Source organism: Sarcophilus harrisii, chromosome 4 (genome assembly GCF_902635505.1).
Source record: "Sarcophilus harrisii chromosome 4, mSarHar1.11, whole genome shotgun sequence".
NCBI lineage: Eukaryota > Metazoa > Chordata > Mammalia > Dasyuromorphia > Dasyuridae > Sarcophilus > Sarcophilus harrisii.
Genome location: NC_045429.1, coordinates 105,238,375 through 105,260,429, shown reverse-complemented (window position 1 = coordinate 105,260,429; position 22,055 = coordinate 105,238,375). Strand labels below are relative to the sequence as shown.

At 32.9% G+C, this 22,055-nt stretch overlaps 1 protein-coding gene and 1 long non-coding RNA gene across 7 annotated transcripts in view; one reads left to right on the top strand and one right to left on the bottom strand.

Moving 5' to 3' along the window:
• Positions 1-333: 333 nt before the first annotated feature.
• SYT14 (synaptotagmin 14) overlaps positions 334-22,055 on the bottom strand; it is a 260,052-nt gene continuing 238,330 nt past the window's right edge. For 3 of the 6 annotated variants that reach the window (XM_031937303.1, XM_031937305.1, XM_031937299.1), the window contains 3 exons: positions 15,363-15,552; positions 13,026-13,082; positions 334-11,711 (listed from right to left, as the gene is read on the bottom strand). In XM_031937303.1, the coding sequence (XP_031793163.1) occupies positions 11,398-11,711; positions 13,026-13,082; positions 15,363-15,552 (561 nt within the window). In that variant the 3' untranslated portion in view covers positions 334-11,397. Of the gene's footprint in view, positions 11,712-13,025; positions 13,083-14,836; positions 14,860-15,362; positions 15,553-22,055 lie in introns of all 6 variants that reach the window. The other 3 variants (XM_031937302.1, XM_031937300.1, XM_031937301.1) reach the window with 2 other exon arrangements.
• Positions 8,028-22,055, top strand: part of LOC116419105 — a 114,648-nt gene continuing 100,620 nt past the window's right edge. The window contains exon 1 of the long non-coding RNA XR_004229363.1: positions 8,028-8,106. This is a non-coding gene — a long non-coding RNA (uncharacterized LOC116419105). The remainder of the gene's footprint in view (positions 8,107-22,055) is intronic.

The window sequence follows — 22,055 nt, the reverse complement described above, 5'->3', positions numbered from 1 at the left end:
ATTATTGAGTTTTTGTAATTGATAGTTCAGAATTCATGTTCTTTAAAGTAGAGTTTAAAAGATTCCTTAAAAGCATTTTCTTGCTTTTGCTTTCGCTGAAGCTCATTCATTTTATTTTTGTCTCCTACTCCAAGTGTTGGATTTTTATCCTTATTTACTTGACATTTCATTTTTCTGGAGGGAACTCATGCGTCAGGCTGAGGATTGGATAAAATGGTCTTCTGGATGCTCCTGAATTCTAAGATTTTGTGAGTTATAATTCTTAACAGTCTAATGCACTATTAGATTAAGGCAATAAAAATATCAGGCAAAATATATGCACTACATACATGAAGACTTTTAAAATTGGGAATGACTTTATTTTCAGAAGGAAAAAAGAAAAAAGTGACTAATAAATATTTTGCATATTGGAGATTCTTGGATATGACAGAATAGTTTTAACAAGTAATTTCTGACATGTTTAGATACAATGACATAGTATGACATTTAATTACATGAATTTCTTGTATCTCCCCCCTTCTAATAGCAACTTTAAATAGACCAAACAGATGTACATATATACCATAGGACCTTCTTTTTTTTTCCAGCTGTAATGCTATGAATGAAATTTAGCTGTGACCTACCTAGATAAGAATAGCTCTCTTATTAGAGGGGAAAGTCTAACTAGCAAATTAACAACAATTTAGTCACTTTCAAATTTAGAAAAATGTTGTTTTGACATTTTTTGGTGAGTATTTTATAGGGAACAAATTTGTTATTTCTGCTTTTTCAATTTAAAATGTAATAATAGATACTAACAATACTTGATGAAACAGGATAATTCGGTGGTAAATAATGGATAAGATCCCAATTTCTGTCTTATAATTGGAGTATTAATCAATTTAACTTTTAAAAAGAACAATTTCATATGTTTTGGAAGAAAGTAATAATGTTTTCTAAAGGGAAAAATTTAAACATGATTACTGAGTATTGATGTTATAGTTTAAAAAAAATTTAATTGGGATGGTTTCTGGTTAATTTATGGAACTAGGGATTTTAAAGGCAATTAGTAACTTAATAATAATGTAGTGACTTTAATTTCTGTCAACTTTCCAACACCATGAAATCTTTTTCATGTGAAAGAATGCTGGTAAGCATGGTCTTTTCAAAAACAATTCTGTTGTTATAAAATTATTTATTAATGAAAACGAGTAGACAAGACAATGAAAAATAAAACTATTTAATTGATTATTCTGAACTGAGATAACTAGCCAAAAATTAACCAAAAATTATGTAATCAAAACAGGTAGAGAATGATTTTTGCCAAGCAAAACTATAATGTGGTTATTGCTAATGAAAACACTGACAATTCATATTAAGTGCAGTACCAGAAAGAATATATACTTAGATAGAATAGAGTCCAGAATACTATGTCAAATTGGACTTAAAATTAGAAAGATTTATTTGAAGATATTTAGTTTTAATTCTGGATTTAGTTATGAACTATGGAATGGTAAGATGGCAGAATATGTAGAATGATAACAAATTTTTAAAAAATAGATCTATAGTTTGGGATCCAGATTTAAACCACAATTTAAAGATACTACATAAACATTGCTGTTAGTGATAACATATGACCAGATTACATGAAAGGTTTTCATTCTCAGCAATGATTTACAATATGCTTATATATTTGCTCATGGAATGCACAATAATTATTGTGTAACAGCCAAATAAAAAAGTCTTTTTTCACTGAATAAGAATAAGGGTTATTCTTTGTGTAACACCATAGGACAAAAGTCAGAGAATTCCTTACTCTGGGTAGGTATTCATAAAGCATTAAGTAGGAAGGAAGAGGCAAGTAACTTTTAACCCACTAAGCAAATTTGTATGTACTCTATTATGAAAAACTAAACTGCCATTTAAGACCTCCTTAGAATAATCAATTGAAGATATTTCTCAAATGTATGACACTGTTTACACACCAGGACATCAATTTCTCTACATAATACAATTTTACAAAAGGAACAAAGCACCGAGAGAATCAGTGCTATACAGGCAGTATAAAAGTAGGTATGTGAATAAAATTTTAAATACAGCACATTTCAATAGACAGACTCAAACTAAAGTCATTAGTTATGTACTATTCTACAGAATGGACTGCTTCACACACTCATGTTTATATATTTTAATGAAAACATGAATTAAAATGTGACAAAAAAACATTTCAACAACATTGCTGATAACAGCACAAACACTTGTTATTTACTAATGAGATCAGTTATTGGTTTAGACTCACCAGTAAACAAGTTGAAAATAATTTAAGACCAAGACTTTAATCAGCAGTATATTTCCTTAGAATAAGAGAGATATAATTTTGCTCATGGAGCATTTAAACTTTATGCTATTAGATCCACTGTTACAAAAATAGGTAAGAAAGCTCTGTAAGAAAGTACACATACACATCAAGGAGACAATTCTCCTCAAAAAAGCAAATTAAGGGAAATTCGAATAAAAGATTTCACTAATTTAAGTTTTTCATGAAAATTGCATTAAAAATACTTTTGAGAAATGAAACAGTATTAAGCATCAATGCACCTCATTATTTACAGAAAAGGAGAGTGGCCCCAGTGACCATCACAGGCCTTTTCAACCATAAAATAACCAAGGACCACTCCTGGTCCCCCCTGATAAATTTAACTAAAAGGTAACATTTAGAAATTTTCTTATTTCAAAATTCTAGTAAAAACTTAGCCAAAGTTCAGCTGTCTCCCCTTTACGACAGCCATGAAAATCCTTCCAAAAATGGCGCTACAGTGGTGTACCCATCTTGTACGAGGTGGGAAGAACTGGTCGGGGAAGTAGGGGAAAACATATCAAAAAAAAAGCAAACATATTTGCAGTACAGTTTTGTAAGCTAAGCAGTTGTTGGAATTGTTTAGGAGTAAACTTGATACTATTTATAAAAACAAAATGGTCATTCAATTGGGCTTCATTCCGTTCTAGTCCAATTATACACAAACTACCGTGCTCTTCTCCTCAAAAGAAATAGCAGACACACAGTATGTTTCAAATGCTAACAGTACTTACTTACTCAAAAAGACTGCAAATAAGCTGTATTACAAAGCACTGACTTTAATTTTCTACTTTTTGGAATTGCAGGGTTAAAGAGATGTGTGGAATTATTTCAAAATTTTTATTCACTAAATACACACTTCAGATAAAATATAAATGTGCAAGTTGGGGAAAAATGAAAACCAATAGGAAAGAAGGAAGATTTAGATACTTAAAATTCTTGATCCAGTTCCTGGCTTCTACCCTATTTATAATTGAAATCACATTTAGTTGTATTGCAGGCGCCATTCTGTATCAGTGCTCTGATCTGCTGATCCTGTTACACTTGGGGGTCTTGTCTCCTGTTGGTTCTTGTGTATTACTTTCACCAGTATTAATGGGTGTCATGCATGAGCATCACAGGAAGACTGACCCCTCAGGGTATAAAAGGTCTGGTTGTTAATGAAAATTACAGCAGAAGGAGGAGGAAGGTTACCTACTCAGAAAATGACAAATGCAATGCTGTTAAGAAGCTCCCAGCAATCCTTTCAAACAGATGTTAAAGACAAAGAAAAACAATAAGTCTTAGAGATCATAAGGGAAAGCCTGTTTCCTCATTAAACAATGTATTCATATTTGATATCAAGTGCTAAGTACCACGGTAATAAGCATTTTAGCAATAACTAAATATATAAACCAATTTCAGAAAATTATTTTTTTCAAGGCATAATGTGGCATTATAATTCATCTATTGGGTATTCATTTAAACACAATATGTGTCAGGTGAGAGATCACATGCTAAAGAATAAATTGAATGGCGTTTAGGGTTTTTCTTTTTTTTTTTTTAAGTAATCTTGAATATTCAGGAAGACAAACTCAAAAAACAAGCAGAACAAACTAGGTTTACTGATAATCAGAAGAGTAAAAAGCAAGTGGGAGGAAGGGTCCCTAAATAATAAGACAACTCAAGCTACAGAATGTCAGACTAAAAATGGAGAAATGTCAAAATCTTGCATAACAGTGCCATGGCAGTGATTTTCTTCTAATAATCAATTATTTAGGAATAGCCTTATTTTTTTGTGTACTAAAAGCAAAATGCAGTAGTTCAGAACTAAAATTATCGTAAACTTTTGGTGGACTTACAATTAAGTCCCCTCCCAAATCACCTGATTTTTGTTTTATACACACATTTCAAGACAAATGGATTTATTTTTAAGGCTTCTAAGTGAAAAGAGCTTCTCTTTTCTCATTGCTACTACACTTCCACCTCTAACCCCAAGAGGGCAGTACGTCTATAAAGGCTTGGTTTCACTGGCTTTTTTAAGGTCAAGTGGCAGACCTTCTGAATCCTCTTATTGGCTAAACAATATGATTGGGGAAAAAGTTATCAATCATTCAGAGTCTGTTTCAGAGTGACTGCAATAAACTTACCTCTGTCTTATAAATTCCAAAGGCACTGAGGAGTTGGTGAGGGGGACACAGGATGGGAAATTAAAATTTATGGAAAAACAAAAACCTTGCCCATTTATTTTTTGTCTTGGTATAAACATTAAAAAATGGGAGAAGCTTCCTAATTCATTTTGGACACCCCATTCCCAGTTTCAGTCTAACACAGTAGTATTATGCTTCTATTAGTTTACTATTCCCCTTAAGCAGTACATAAAAAGAGCCTAATCAAATTCTCAGCTTATCCGTGACTGATAACTGCATCAATTTACATCTAATCATAATTTTATTTGTCACAGAGTCAGTAAGTAGAAGGGCCAGTCTTTCAGAAAAAATCCTCCAATGAGAACCTGAATCCTAATGATGAATCCTAAGAGAGAACACAAGAACATGCACAGAACAAGTACGTAAAAGTACCAAGCTATGCATGAGTGCTTCCCAAAATTTGTTCATGTTGTGTAGTGAGGACATGAAACTGAGGATTACAGAAATTATTAATGTGGACCCAAATGACACAAGCCTCATTAGTCACTAAATATAGCACGTGATTGAAATTCTTTTTAGTTGTGCTGATTTCGGAGACTTTTAGAGTGAAAAGGGAGGCCAAAGAGCCTCTAGTATTACTCTAAGTAACCCTGAGCTGCTCAGGGAACCCCAGATTTTATTTTTCCATAGTGGAGCTTTAGAGATGGAAGAATGGGGGTTTTTGAAATTAATCAATAAATATATAGTGAGCCCTTACTCTGTGTCTAGAACTTTTGAAACAATGGTGTGTAAGACAAATATGTTGCCCTCAAACTACGACAGAATTTTAGAATTAGGAAGGTCTTCAAAGATGAACAAGTCATTTTTACATTGAATTGGGCCTGTATGACATATGCACTTAGGGAAAGGAAAACTTTTGAAAACCTTCTGTATTGGTGAGAAATCCCTAAATCACATTAGCCTGCTCTAGTCTCAGACTCCTGGCCTAGCTTATTCAATCTCTTCTTTTAAGTCACTATTTAGAGAACTAATAGCAAAGTCCTTCTTGAACTAAAAACTTTTAAATGTTGAGGGCCCAGGGTCTTCACTTCCATAAAGAAAAGTAAATACTGCTTGGAAAAATTCAAGTTATTGTTTTGTGTTATCTAAAATTATGTGACAAATAAGCAATATATATTTAAAAACCAACTTTAATCTGGTTTAATAAATTTGATTTGAACTCAAGGTGGTAAAGAATGTTAAACTCCAAATCAAATTTTTCTAGTGAGAAATCATATAAATAGATATCAGTGAAAATGCTTAAAGAAGAAAATGAAAATGAGCATATTCCAACTATGGGGAACAGAGATTAAACTATAGCCTAAACCAGAGTTAGTTCAGTATTTTCACAACTATTCTATAAACATAAGTTTAAAAAAAAAAAAAAAAAGGAAGAATTTCTCAGGATAGGATTCTCAGACTCAGAGTTTTTGCTTGACAAACACAGCAATATGAATGCCCAGATGGCACATAAGATAAGAGGCAGGAGGTTCCTGCTACTATTTAATTTTTTAAAAGATTATTACAATTCTCCTCTTAAGAGGTCATCCTTATTACCTGCATGGTGAAAAAAAAAAAGGAATGGTGTAGTTTGTTATGAAAATAGCTTTTAGAATGATTCTCCTGCTATTTCTACAGCTTGAAAAATGTGACCTTGTCATGCAACTTGCCTTTTGGATGAATATCTTCTGAGATCCTTTCCCTGTCTCCTATTCATCATCTTAAAGGCAGCACAGTGAAGAAATATTTGAATAATAATCTAAAGGTAATTTTCAAGATTCATAAAACCACCATAATAGGATTTATTTATTAGTCTGGGGAATATCTTGACAAAGGTTTATGTTGAATTAGGGTAGTCCTCCAAAGTATATAGGTACCCAAAATTAAATGCCCCTCTTTTTTTTTTTTCATTTCACATCTCTCTCTTTTTTTTTAAGGAAAGGGAAAAAACCCTAACACTACTAAACCTAGTTTAAACACCTCACTCCTTTATTAACACACATAAAACTTCTTTCATTAAAATGCTAGCCTAAGATCATTGAAATAATGCTCTTCCTAGTCAGTAATTTTTTCTTTGAAGAGAAATTCAATTCTATCCTTCATACCTGGGCAATGAATTTTTTTTTTTGAAGGGTGAAGTGGGAGAGGCAAAAGCAGCTATATATATTCCATGTACTCGAAGGGGAAAATGTCTATTTCTTTTCCCTTCTATGTTTTAGATTTCATCTCATAAGCAAAATGCTCTATTAGCATGCTGTTCTCAGAGGCCTGTCTGAAATACGGGATTCTGCTGCCAGATAGTTTTTTCTTGTACATGTTTTTCACATGCTGGAAAATTCTACATGAGGAAGGGGGACAGAATGCATCTTATAAAACATTAGAATGGAGAGATATCCATTCCTATCATAGTTCCTTAGGACATGGCTAATAGAGACCCTTTCTTACATAGCACAAACTATTTTACGCCCCCCTTTCCTGCTTAAATCCTCAATCTTGGTTTATAAAAATTGGCCTGTCATTCTATGGGGAAAGAAATCTGATCTTGTAAAGTTAATAAAAACCCTAGATACTTAAAAAGTGTCCTGGATAAATTAAATTTAAATACTATATAACACATTTTCAATCCATAATAGTAAATTAAAGATAAATTCAAATATTCTCATATTCCAAACATCTTTCATCCCTTAACTTTTTCTTGTTCATGTACAATGTTGATATACTAATGAATTAGTGATACAAGAACAATTTGTGTCATAGTAAAGAAATTTGACAAATCTTATTGTTATCATCCTCATTATCATCATCTTTTTCATGGTTCTATGTTTCTCTCTAATGTCTCCTTTTTTGGAAGTTCAATGGCATAAATGAATGTCACATGTTTTATGCCCACATTGAGTACCTATGATTTTGGTGTCTTTCTTTTGATTGTCATAAACTGTTTTTAAAATGTTTTAAAAATTCATTTCCTACAGAGTTTAACAACATACTTGGTCTTGTGCTCAGAAATATTTCCTGGTGATGATGACAATGATAACAACCATCTTCAGCATAGGTCATCTAGTTTAAGGATAGTGGTGAATGACAAAAGGAAGTGAGAAAAAAAGGAATTTTTTAAAAATCACAATTTTGGGGAACAATAAGAGAGTTTTAACTTGGAAACTGCCTGAACTGCTTAGTTTATGTAGTCATTTGTCAACTGAATGGAAAGATATTTTTGGCCCTTCTATTCATATACCTGTGGAATGTTGTAGAGAAGCCTTTTGGATATGACTTTTTTTTTTTTACAGCATTTGAAATTCAGATCCACTAATTATCTGACTATATAAATTCACGTGTTTCCAAGGTCACACATAAGACTCAAAGGTTAATTTGCTTTTCTTAAAGAATTCTGTTTTACTTTTGACTGACTTTTCCAACTTCACTTCTGCTTTCTATATTGGAGATGAATCACCTAGCAACCATTATTTCCAGTTTACTATAAACATTCTGACTATTTAAAAATGAGGGCCATAAGAATTTCATTTAATCTAGAAACTAGTTCCAATGCTAGCCAAACTAGCCAAAGGTGCATCTAGCCTATTTATCTGTTTGGTGAATGCCCAGGTGAGCTGCCATCTTAGCCATTATTTTAATACTATGAAACATTCTGTTACTATAATCATAACCGAATGCCTAATATATGAACTCTAATATAACGTGCAAATAAAATTTCATGGAAAATATGAACAGCAGTAAAGAATTAAGACTAAGCAAGAAGATTTTTGAGATCAATATTGGCCCAATATTTTTTACTGACTTGAAGTATACCTTCTGTTTCTTGGGTACTTAGAAACCACTATGTTTTAGAGCTCATTTGGTTCATAAATAAAGGCTATAATTGCAGGAGCAAAAGCTCACATACCATTTAATTGCCATATATGGCCTTTTTCATTTTATTACAAAACTTAGGTTTTTTTTTTTTAACAGAACAGTAAAAAGTTAGGCTTTCTTTTTCAAATTTCTAAAGCCATACTTACTGCCCATCAGCGGGACCCTATTTGCAGTAATTACTAGAATATAAAAATTTGCCTTAAAGCTTTCATGAAAATTAAAGCACAAAAAACCCAGCAATACTATCTGATATATTAAATCTGGTATAGTAAAAAGGGGTCTCTTGAGCCCTATTTAAGCCTTTTTTCTAAGAAAAAAGACAATCTTTTTAGAAGTAATTACTTCAAGAACCAATACTATTTTTGTCAATCCACAGGATAAGATATGTATATTGCTGTCTTTCTCTCTCTTCCTCTCTCCTTCCCTCCCTCCCTCCTTCCTTCCCTCCAAACTCTCTCTTTCTCTCTCTCTCCTTACTTGAAAAAGCAAAGAAGTACAGAATGGGAATGATAATCATTAACTAGAATTTAAACCAAAAGGTTATTCTGAGTTAAATAGACAAAGAAGAAAAAGAATTTTCTAACTTCAAAATTTCCAGAATTATGACACCCTCACTTTTACATAATCTAGAGATAAATCTTATGTTATTTTTTTCCTTTTTAGCACATGGAAATAGGGACTTCATCTAACATTTTCAACTTCCTATTTAATATTTAGATCTGTAGGCTTCTGTTTAGAATTTGCTTGGGATATCCTGAAACATATCTACCTCTCTGGGTTTTGCCTGAAATAGGCAAATTTAACTAACAGCTGGCTAGTGGATTGCTTACTCAAGGATAAAATAACAAGGAAATCTTGTATTTGGGTAAGGCTTAATATGGCTACAAATAAGGTAGATACCTCTTTTTATTAGGGGCATTCTAGTTAACATTAACATAACCAATCTTTTCAAAACTAATATACTTACAATGTCAAAATCCTAGATATGATTTCTTTTCAAAACCTTCTTGTACACTGTTGCTGATCTTGCTTAAATCATATATTATGTCTTGTGATGCACATATGATTGTAGACTAACTCATTTATAAAAATCCTGGAAAAAGCTCATGAAAGAATGAATTTCCCCAAATGCATAATATGCATTCATAAATTTTGATTTAATCTAATAATAATTTTTCTTATAATTCATATGGGTGAATTATTGAACTGCCATTTCTAAACTTAATTTAATTGAACTAAAAGGTAATAATCAAAGTTTGCTAAATTTAGGAATTAGTTGAACAATTCTTCTATAAACTCAAATTCAAATGATATTTTCTATGAGGATGTTTTGCTATTATGTGTTTGTACTTCAAAGTATACTGTGAATCTCTTGAAAACCATACACTACTTTACATTAATTAGTAAACAAATAATTATTTGTTCTACTTGACCCAGAAAGGAGAAAGGGCAAAGGAAAATAATTTTGTACATATATAAAATTGACAACATTTATGAGCAAAGTTATAGACAGGAAAGAGGAGAAGCAAAATAGAACAATACTCAATGCTACTTACAACCAAAGTTGCTAAATTTTAAAAAATCAACCCAAATGAACCTCCTTTGTCATTTAAAAAATTAGCACATAATATACAACTTTACATAGTCCAGAGAAAAAAAGATCTTATGACACTGTTCTGAAGAATCCTTACATCTATAAAAATTGAAGGCCTAATTTTGCAAATACAGCTTTCTCAAGTTGTATGAGCAAATTTAACAGACATGAAAGGCACAGGATGATATTAATTACGTTGAAGAACGTATTTGTAAATTTCATAAAAATTATTCACATCACTAGAAGCATCAGAAGGAGTCTCAGAACTGTCTTTAACATGAGGTCCTGACTGAATCTGAGACAGGGATAGTCTTTGTATCACAGGTTTAGTATCTGAGGGTAAGACTGAACACTTAAGAGAGCAGCTTCTTTCTTAATATGAATACTTATTTTGCTAAAAAAAACCAAACCAAACCAAAACAATGCTTGTGGCTAAATTCTAGTACCAGGCAGTTAAAATTTCACACTGGATTTTTTTTCAGCGGTTAACTCACTATACTTTATTGTTTTAAAAATATATTCTTCACAATACTGGCATTTAAAATAAATTAATATCAATTATTGAAAGAATTTTAAAAGTCAAGTCCTGCTCTATGAGCTTCCTATGTTGGAATACATGAATATAGGAAGTGCTTTCAACAGAAAGTTACATAATTCTACAGTACAACCTGTCTAAGAAGGCTTGCAAGGGACCAGTACAGTGACTTGGTCTCTTTGGGTTAAGCAGAAGCACAGGCAAGGGGGAAAATGACTTGGGTCCAAGTGGAGCTTGGCCCCATGATATGCTGAAGAATTGTCTTCTTTTGTCAAAGTATACCTGCTTCCACTTAGATGTAATGCTACTGAGATGTGTAACAGAGAAATGAAGCATAATAACCTATGCAAAGAGAAAAAAATATGAAATAAAATGTTTTTCAATGTGATTGAAATTTTGCTATTAGAGTTGATTTAAGTTTCTTTCAAATTGACCACAAGTTACTCATCACTAACAGAAGGTGTTGACTGGTCAAGAAATATTTTATGGAGAACCTCTAGAACAGTGCCAATATGCTTATAGTACTGAAACCAAAATTCTCCATTTTTTTATCATTGAAAATTCTGATTTTTAATGAAATAGCTAGCTCTTTAGCATCTAAAATGAAATTACTGTAAAAAACCAACATCATATGATTAAACTTCTGAAGCATTGCTAGCTTGACCACAACCATGTAAGTTTCTCATATTCCATAATAATTTCCACCAGAGATAAAGTCAATGAAAAGATGTCGTATTAGCTGTTCTGTTCCATAGCACTTAGTGCATGTTTTAAGGTGGAATGTTGAATCTGATACTTCCGTGAACTGCTCTCCTGAGAGGGGCTAAGTAAAAACAATCTTTTTGGAGCCAGAAATGAGGCTATATTAAGTTGTAATTGCCTCTGGCTCTGTCCATCATGACTCTAATAATGAGTGCCATCTACATACTTGTTGTCCTTTGGATTCCTTCATTTCAGTCCAGTGATTGAGCTCGTCTTCTCCCGAGCTGTTGAGACCTAGAGAAATCCAGCCTATCATCTCTTTTCGTTTCATGCTGCGTTTGTTATACACGGACAGTATAAGGGTCACATCTGAAAGCTGAAACAGTGCCACTTGAAAGACAAAGGTTTCCTTGTATATGGGATTTGGTTGTCCTCTGCGGATGGATGTCTTGCATTTGGACATCTCTTGACCCATGGAATTCAGAAGAGTTAACTTAACATATGTATCTATGGGAGGAAAAAACCACAAAAAATTTTTTGGAATATAAACAAAAAAAAGAAATTTTAAGATTTGCTAAGATGATTTATATATTAACATTCTCTAAGGATATGGCGTATACCATATTAACTGAAGAAAGTTCAATCAATTCCACTTAAACACAAATATTGTATATTGTAAATATAAATAGGAAACTAAGAAGGTAAAATAATTTTGGTGCAATGATGACATAACCTCACTATTTCTACATAGTAACAGTAGTACCTTAGTTAGAAATTTTACTTAAAGGTATACCTCATAATCCTTTCTCTTCCCTTTCTTTCCCACCACCACCCCAGTCACCTCTACCACCCCCATTTAGTTTTACTAAGCAGGATTTCATAGCATTATTAAACATTTAGCAAGCTCAAATTAGCCACAACACTATAAAGCATTCCACTATGCTTTTAGAGAATAAGAATAAATAAACAAGTGGGAATGAAGGCAACTGATGAAAAAGAGGAGAGGAACAACATGTAAGTGCAAAGGAGACATCAAAACAGCTTAGGATGAAATGCCAAAAAAATCTCTGCATGGATGTGGTTTTTTATTTTTATTTTTTACAAAACATTTAAAGACCAAAATGAAGCCAAATGCATTAGGTGTTCAAAGTTTAGAAAACCAAGTAAAATGTCCTTTTCCTTATTTTCATGCAAGAATACATTTAATGTGCTTTTTGGGGAAAAATAAAATAAATGCTATAGGATTTTTTTCACAACCAAATGTGAAATTTTGAGATGTCAGCTAATATTTTTATGAAATATAAAAAAAACTGATGCAATGTATAGTGTATAAGATGAATTTTTACTTATGCATTGCTTTCTATCACTTGGGTGATAAACCTCTTTTCTAGTTCTTTTGACCCATGCAAATGGTATACAGCATATTGCTCCATCATATATATATATACATAAATATATTTTATGATAGAATTTTAATTAACATGAAAAAAAATTGACATGCTTCTTAACAAAAACGTGAAACTTTATTTTCTGCTGTATGAATCAAAATAAAATTATTGGAACATTAAAGTTATTCGCAAACTTTGGAAAAAGAAGCTCTTCACATATTTGTAACTTTGTAGGTGCTCTGAATACCATCATCCATAATCAGAGATAAGTCTACAGTTAGTTGTACTTAATAGTATCACAGATAGTAAATGTGCATTTTCTGGAAACCAACATGGTGGACAGCTTCACTGCTGGCAAGTTTTAGGATTTGCTTTTTTTTTTTTTTTTTTTGCATGAAAAGACAACATCCAATTAGCCTCTACAGTAACTCACCTCGGATTATATAAACCTGTCCACCTATCAAGTGTTTTAGACAACAGAACAGTCCATCTGACAACAGGGGGTGGAAAGCAGTAAAAGAAATAATGACCAGATGTCAATCGTTGGGTGAGAGAGGGTCAAAGGTTAAAGTTAAAGAGGAAACACTGTTTACTGGAGTGGAAGAACACAAAGTTTTAGCAGTTTAGTTCAGATAGAGGATTGAACAAAAGGGCTGCTGGGTATTTCATGGAATGAAAAAATTTTAAAGGCCTTTGTGTAATCTTTAGCAAAAAATTACACTGTTTTAAAAAGGGACATCTTTGTAACAATCTCTACTTGGTCTAAAGCACATTGAACATAGAAAGAATCATGCAAATGATCAGGCTATAAAAGACTAAAGAAGGGTAATATAAAATACTTTTTTGTTATTTTGCTAAACCTTAAGCTTATTCATGCAATATCTAGCATAAAAATACTAACATTATTTCAATATAAAATATAATTAAATTGTTTGAAATGAAAATGATTCAAAGTTAAACGTCAACTCTAAAATTATAACTTTTGCTCTTAAATGTTAATATTGTTATTTTGGATATAATTTGATCATTCCAAATATAATTTAATCTAAAACTTAGACCTAATTATTTATGAAGTACCTATAAATTTTTTTAAATTGCAGGGAATATCCTAAGAAAAACAAGTCTTTTAGTTAAATTATAATTCATATTTTTATCATTTAAAAAAAAGACAAATTGCATGTAGCTTACCTGTCTACTGTCAGTCATCCTTATCAATCAATTTTAACACTACTGGTCTAATTCTAAAATAATAGTAATGTAACAAAAATCTCCTTAACTTGAAAACTTTAGCCATTCTATATTTTGCAAGTTTCTATTAATAATTAAACACATTGATTATTTCATCAATAAATCCAAAGTATCAACTACAGATTAATTAAGGAGTTATAATTTATTTTGTGTATTAGATAAGCTAGCTAATTCTTTTTCTTTGTTGGTCCCTTGAGTTTAGGCCAATGCAGTGCTTTAAAAGTATTATGACCAAAAAATAGTTAGAGGAAAAATGGAAAGGTCAATGCACATGGTTATTCTACTGTAGTATAGCCCACCTAATTAAAGATTAATTTCTCAAACACATTAAATGTAAACTAAAATATAGATTTCAGTTCTCCATGCCTTCCACCAAATTATACTAACATCAGTAATTAAGAGTTAACTACAATATGTAGTATTTACTCATGTGATTTCCTCCTTGTTCCTTGATATTTTCACTGCAAAATATGAAGGAGAAAGGTAAAAAAGAGTAAAGGAAAAGGATATTAATAAAAGCATCTTAGTTCTTAACATTAGTGCTGACAAAACCTCATTCATCTTTAAGATTTTTTCATTCCCATTTTACATCATAAGTTGTAACAAAATTAACTAGAATCTTGTATCAAATATTTATGAAAAATTTCCAAGTGATTGAAGGGTTTTATTTATATTTTAATATTTTCTTTTAAATTTTAGTTAGAGTTTTAGACATATTTGGGCCAAAGGGAGAATGACTTGGAAGCATCTTAAGCCCTAGTTCACTGCTTATGATTTTCAGCAGAATTAGAAGCGCAGTTACAAGATCAGAAGCCCTTCCCTCCCAGTATCCCAGCCTAGGGAAGTTAGATGGGGAAATATAGATAAAGGTGGTGAGGAAGGAGGGGCAGCGAGGCAGGGGCAAGGGCAAAGGCAGAGGCAGAGGAATAGTACCAACTAGTACTGATAGCTGACTGCTTTAATTTATCTGCCCTGGCAAGGATAAAGAACATGTACCTTAGAGAAGTGTCTGCTGGCAGCTATTTAAGAGTAGAAAAAAAAATGTAAAATGAAGGAGAATTACCTAGGGAAAATAATCTCTTTTCAAAATGTAGTAGTAAAAAAACATAAAGAGAAAATACATGAGTAAATACTATAGTATACTCAGAGCAATACAAGGATATCAGCCTGTTATGTAAGAACAATACTTTTACATAGTTCTATTAACTATGATATACTTTAAAATGCTTTAATTTTTCTGGCATTAATATTTAATAGTTAAACATTATGATAAAGCTAATTTATTCAAGTTATCATAAAAAATTAAAAGTCTTGTCATCTCATAACTAATATTTTGAATTTTAGATTTATTTCCCAAATGATTAGAAATAGAAAACATGAAACAGATTAGTTGATGATTGTATCATTTCATTTTTATTGGGTAGGTCTAAATGATAGGATTGAAGTCCCCAACACTGAGAATCCCACAAGTATAAAAAGTATTAGGAGTAAACAAAAATTAAAAAAAAAGATTTTCACTCACTGGGTGGTCTGTTTGCTGCCAAGTTTTTGAAGTGGCTGCCTTTTATGACTTCTGCTGATAATCTGCCAGTTGTGGCATTATAAAGCAGGCCAATGAGGATTTCTGGAGTTGAGCCATGTTCTAGAGACTGACAAGAGGATGTACTTTCACTACAGGATATTTCTGACATGCTCATCTGGGAGCCACAGCCCTGGAATCATAAAAAAAAAATTAGAGATATTTTATGGAAAAGACATGTTAAGGGATACATTGTTAATACTATATCTGCTAGACTTATATAGGTAACTATCAAAAACAGGCATTAAAGGACAATTCTTATCACTAAGCCTGAAAAGAGGTTACCAGAGAATGATTCCTTTGTATTTTTATTATATTTATAGGCAATATAATGCTGTAATTATTTGCTTTTACATATCATCTGAATTATGAACTTATTAATATATAGAGCTTCACTGAGATAAAACATAATATTCAAGCACTTGTTGACTCTGAGGCAATACCATTAAATGAACACATCATGAGAAGAAAATCTCTCTTAGGATCTTTTAGTTTAATTTGATTTTTGAAAGCCCCTGATGCATTGAAATTTAACCAGATTATAATAGGTTTTTCTATAGTATTTATCTTTATTTTCCCATGAATAAAAAAATCAAATGCTAATTTTTATACTAATCTTTATATTAATTTTCTGAAGCTAAAGAAGCAATAATTATAAAAAATCTAGTAGTTACAATTTGATATCTGTTTTTATATTTGCATTCTAAACAACATCTAATTGGTAATTGAATTGATCCACTGGATTAATTTTTTAAATAATGTTTTATTTTTCCAAATATATGCAAAGATAGTTTTCAATATTCACTTTTATAAAACCTTGTATTCCAAATTTTTCTCCTTCTCCCTCCTTCCCCCTCCCCAAAGCAGCAAGCAGTCCTATATAGGTTAAACATGTACAATTTTTCTAAACCTAGTTCCATATTCTTCATGTGGTGTAAAATAAATCAGATCAAGAGGGAAAAAAAGCACAAGAAAGGAAAAAAACTAAGCAAACAAAAAACCAACAATAAAAAGATCAAAATACTATGATTTTGATAAACTTCAGTCTCCATAGTTCTCTCTCTGGATGTGAATGACACCTTCCATCACAAGTCTATTGGAATTGCCTTGAATCACTATATTAGTTGAAAAGAGTCAAATCTATCACAGTTGATCATCACATAAACTTGCTGTTACTGTGCACAATGCTCACTTTAGTCAGCATCAGTTCATATAAATCCTTCCAAGCTCATTATTTCTTTTTAAAAAATTAATTAATTTTTTATTGCTATATCTTTTTTTTTTTTTTTACAAAACATATGCATGGGTAATTTTTTTCAACATTGACCCTTGCAAAACCTTCTGTTCCAATTGTTCCTCTCCTTCCCCCCCCAGAGGGCAGGTAGTCCAGTACATATTAAATATGTTAAATTATATGTTAAATCCAATATATGTATACATAGCTATACAGTTATGTTGCTGCACAAGAAATATCTGATCTAGAAAAAAACCTGAAAAGGAAAACAAAAATGCAAGCAAACAATAAGAGAAAGTGAAAATGCTATGTTGTGATCCACATTCAGTTCCCACAGTCCTCTGTCTGGGTGTAGATGGCTCTCTTCGTTATAGACAATTGAAACTACTTTGAATCATCTCATTGTTGAGGGGAGCCAGGTCCATCAGAATTGATCATCGTATAGTCTTGTTGATGTGTATAATGATCTCCTGGTTCTGCTCATTTCACTCAGCATCAGTTCATATAAGTCTCTCCAGACCTCTCTGAAATCATCCTGCTGGTCATTTCTTACAGAACAATAATATTCCATAACATTCATATACCGCAATTTATTCAGCCAATCTCCAATTGATGGGCATCCATTTAGTTTCCAGTTTCTAGCCCCTACAAAAAGGGCCACCACACAAACTCATTATTTCTTACAGGACAATAATATGAATTACATTCATATACCATTATATAGCCATTCCCCAACTGAGGGCATCCACTCAATTTCCATTTCCTTGCCACTACAAAAATGATTGCTATAAACATTTTTGCACATGTGGGTCCTTTTCCCTTTTTTATGATCTCTTTGGGATACAAACACAATAGAGACACTGCTGGATCAAAGAGTATGTACAGTTTTCTAGCTCTTTGGGCTTAGTTCCAAATTGCTCTCCAGAATGGTTGGATCATTTCACAACTCTACCAATAATGCATTCCATTGGATTCATTTAAAAAAAAATTGTACCATACATGTGCAAACTTAACCCTTAACCATAAACTAGAAAACCAAAAGTTTTACTATGATTTTCACCAAGCAATGTGTAAATTGTCATACGTTTTATATTTCCAAACCACTGGGCAAGAGGAGATACTTTTGTCAGTATGGTTTGATTTGCATTTATAATTGTTAAAAAAAAAAGTGGAGAGAGAAAGCTATTTCATTTAGCATATTTCATCATATATATTTTAGGATCAAATGTATGTTCTTGTATATTTTATGTGTTTTCTATGCTAGTCAGCATCTGTTAAAATATTATGGAATCTATTTTTCACAATAGTATTTCCAAGTTAAGGTCTATTAACCTGGAATCAGATAAAAGAAAAATAATAGTTCACATTCATATAAGCTTTTCTAGTTTACAAAGAATTTTCCTCCTAATTTGATAGGCAATTATTAACATTATTTTATAAATTAGGAAACTGAGTCTCAGAGATGAATAATAACTGTAAGTAGTAGAGATCACTAGGAAGTAACCAAGTTTTGACTCCCATGGAAATTTTTCCAACGTTTTCATATTAACACAGATGACATTTGCCCCTATATTTTATCAATATGATGATTTTTGAAGAGAATTATGTGAAAAGCTTTGGGAGTTCAAACAAGAAAGATGATAGATTCCTGTTCCATACTTGACTAGAGAATGGTGAAATTTCCCTTCTTTCCCTTCCATTGTCCGCTTCCAAAAATAATAGTTTTAAGGTCTTGTGGGAATCTCAAGCTCCATGGAAATCTAGGAGGACTTGTGAAAATGAAGGCAAAAAAGTGTCATTCTAACAGGTTTCACTCTGTTTCAGTCATGGCAGGGGAAGAATTAAACTGGATCATCTGACTTTTCCAGAATAGTCAAAGTAACTATCTACCCATGACTACCACAGTGGTGGAAATCTCATCAACTACAATAAAAGCTACATAGAAATAGCTATAGAAATAGAATGATTGTAGTAAAAACAAATTAAATATGGATACAGTATACTCAAGTGGTTTTTCTCTTCAGAATATTCCTCAGGGCATGCTGCTCAATTCAGTGTATATCGAGAGATCTCCACCCACTCTCTCTGCAGCTCCCATCATTAATTTATAACTAGGGCTTGCCTAGGTAGCAGTAGCTGTTGGTGATTAACCCACCGTCAAACAAATTCCAGTCATTACTAGGTCTACTTAAAGCAACAGTCCTACAGGCAAATAACAGTAAAAGCATCGCTTCTTCCTATGCCTACCCAAAACAATATCCTATTCCTTTCTAGCACTTTCCCTCAAGGGTGAAGGGTTATAAGACATTCTATGAAGGGGGGCAAATAGTTTTTTTTTTTCCCTTCAGGGAAAAGGCAAAGAATAAACTGCATATATTGTCTCATCACATTAGAATTAATTATGCCCATCATATTTCTTTAAGTAATGTCAATATGTCAAATATTAAATGGGAAGTTTAAAAATATAGTAACAAAACCATGAACTCCACATGAAATAAAGACTGGCTCAAACAAAAGGCAAAATAAAACTTTTTTTTTTTTTATCAAGTGTAGATCCTGTAAAATTGCATCTGTTTTTACATTATAACCATAAAATGATTTCCATTTGGTCACGAACCACTCATATTTAACAGTTCCTTTGTGAGGTGATTAAATGTACATTATCAATTATTGCAAATTTTAAGATTTCACTGTCATGTGATTGATTCATACACACAACCTGTTTATAATGTTTTTCTGAAGATGAGGTGGGATAGAGGGGGTGGCAAATAATATTGAAGTATAAAAAAGGAGGATAATTCCCATTCCTAGGCCAGAGCTGCTACCTTGAGTGAGCTTTACTTCCTGGAACAGTGCCTCTTCCTCCGGGCCTTCTCCATGCCCCAGGGAAGTGAACATTTGGAAGCTCAGGGTGGCGAAGATAGCTGGAGGCAACAGCTATAGGACTCTTAGCAGCAGGAGCAGCCACTAGATGCAGCCCCACAGAAACCCTGCAAGAGGGCTGGCCATTTAGCCTCCTAGTGAGGTAAAAGCCCTGAAAAGCCCAGGAGAATAAAACTCTGCAGAAGGCTAGGTCTTGCTCTAGTTAAGACCAGAATAAGCAGCTTGACTTTGACTTGTGTAATAGCTGTGGACAGCAACTGGCTTCTTTGACCTGTGCTCTCTTTGGCGTAGGACAAAACTTTCCCTCTTAAATCATGCTATTTTGAGACCAGGGTTGGAGCTTACTGGCACTAAATTGCACTGGTATGCTGCTGCTTCCTTGTGTTGGGCTTAAAGATGGGAATTAGCCGCCTTAGGGTACAGGGATAAAGAAAAAGAAAATCTGGTGGAAGGGTAATCAAAGAGAACCTAGAGATAGGTGGTAGCTATGAAACCCATTTCTTTATTCTTATTGCCATTTCTGTGATGTTGGATGAATCACTTCAGTTCTGTGGCCTAAAAGTAAAGTGAGGATCTGTGCTAGCTGACTTCAAATGTCTCTTCTAGCTCTATACAGATAATCTATGATTGCATTGCACAATTAGAGTTAATAGAGGAGAGACATGTATTGTTGAAAACATACGGTTTTTCAGCTCAGCACATTACATACAAAGAAAGGAATAAGGCAGTTTCAGCTCTCAAGGAACTCAGAATCTAATGGGAGAACAAATAAAAAGAAACTAAAAAGGGTGGGGGAGAAGGTTAGGGGTTGAGAATTGGGGCTGGTGAAGGAGGTTTGTACCCAACATAAGGGTATGATGAAGTTCTGCAGCCAAAATGGGAAATATGAGCAGATGTGATTTCATCTTGCAGGATAATGAGCTTCTGGAGATCATAAAGTCCAGGAGTGGAGCTGGTTAGGAAACATTAAGGTAAATGCCCTGGGTACTCTCCTCAAATGGAAGATCTGGGGGGAGGGCCTGGTGTCTGTCTTCACCCTTTAGAGGTCTTTTTGAGCAAAGGACAACTAGCAATAAAGATGCTGAAGGAAATTCTTAAGAAAGAGATGAAAACAGTATACAAAATCTAAATAAAAAATATCATTGTCTTGAGTTGGAGTTAGGGAGTTACTCTGGGTTAGTACATTCTTTTAGGAAACAAACATGGGAAGACTGAGTCAGAAAATTGACAATCACTACAACATTGGCAGTCTTTGATTTTAAAACAGAAATGATACATAGCTTGAAGGAATACTTCAGTTGATTAACATTTGGATTTGTATGGGTTTGAAGGTGTTTGTGACAAAAAGACCTACCCAAATTGACTATTACAGAGATCACTCATAGAAAGCACAATTATTTATTAGAATCTCGAGAAGCAGACCCCATCCTGGTCTGTGAGCCAAATTCACAGCAGTAGAGAGCCACTCCCTTGAAAATGTTCACAGCTTTTATTCATTTTACACAAAGAACCTCCAAAATCCCACCCTCTATATGTTGTGATTGCTCATATAAGTCTGTATTCCCCTACCTGGTCAGTGAAATGTAGTAGACAAGGTGATATACAGCTTCTTCAGCCACATATATATTTTTAATCCCTTCTTTGGACAACCGAATGCAGTCCAGGCCTTATCTAAAATCATGTGACTCTGGAGAAGCCAAAACTGAGGCCTGTAGGCTTGATCTACTTTAGCTAATAGTCTCTGATCAATATGTGCTTAATCTGTAAATTCTTCACCTTTCCACACAAAGGTACTTAGTCTGGTACAGAGTAGCTGGGTGGTGCAATGAGTAGAGTACCAAATCTAGAGGTAGGTAGAGAACCAAATGTTCAAATGTGACCTCAGACACTTAACATTTACTTGCTGTGTGACCCTGGGCAAATTATTTAATCCAGATTGGCCCAGGGTTCTCGCCCACCTATACACCCCTCCCCCCCAAAAAAAACCAAATAGGACTTTCACTGTGCTGTAAGAAACAATATATTTAAATAAAGAAGCATAGAAAAACTTAAGTAAACAGATGCAAAATGAACTAAGCTGAACCAGGAAACAAAAATACACAAACTATAACTGCAAGTGGAAAGGAAAAAAATATATATGTATAATAATTGCAACTAAATACTGTAAATTTATAATGATTATGCTTAGCCTCAAAGATAATACATGAAAAAACATATTCCTCCCACTCCTTTGCATAAATGGGGGACCAGGCATTTGGGTATTGCAAACAATTGATCGTAAATCTATTTTTCCTGTTTTTCCCTTGTTTTCATACTTCATCACAAAGGATTGCTCTCTGACAGCTGAAGAAGAAAAGACAGAAATAAGTTTATGTAAAAACAAAAGATGTCAATAAAAATTTATCTTAAAAAAATATAAGCTATTTAAGAATAATTATCGTTTCATCTCTGTATTTATGTCCCTAGCATTTAGCACAGTTCCAGGCACAAAATAGGAGTTTAATAAATGCTTATTCTGC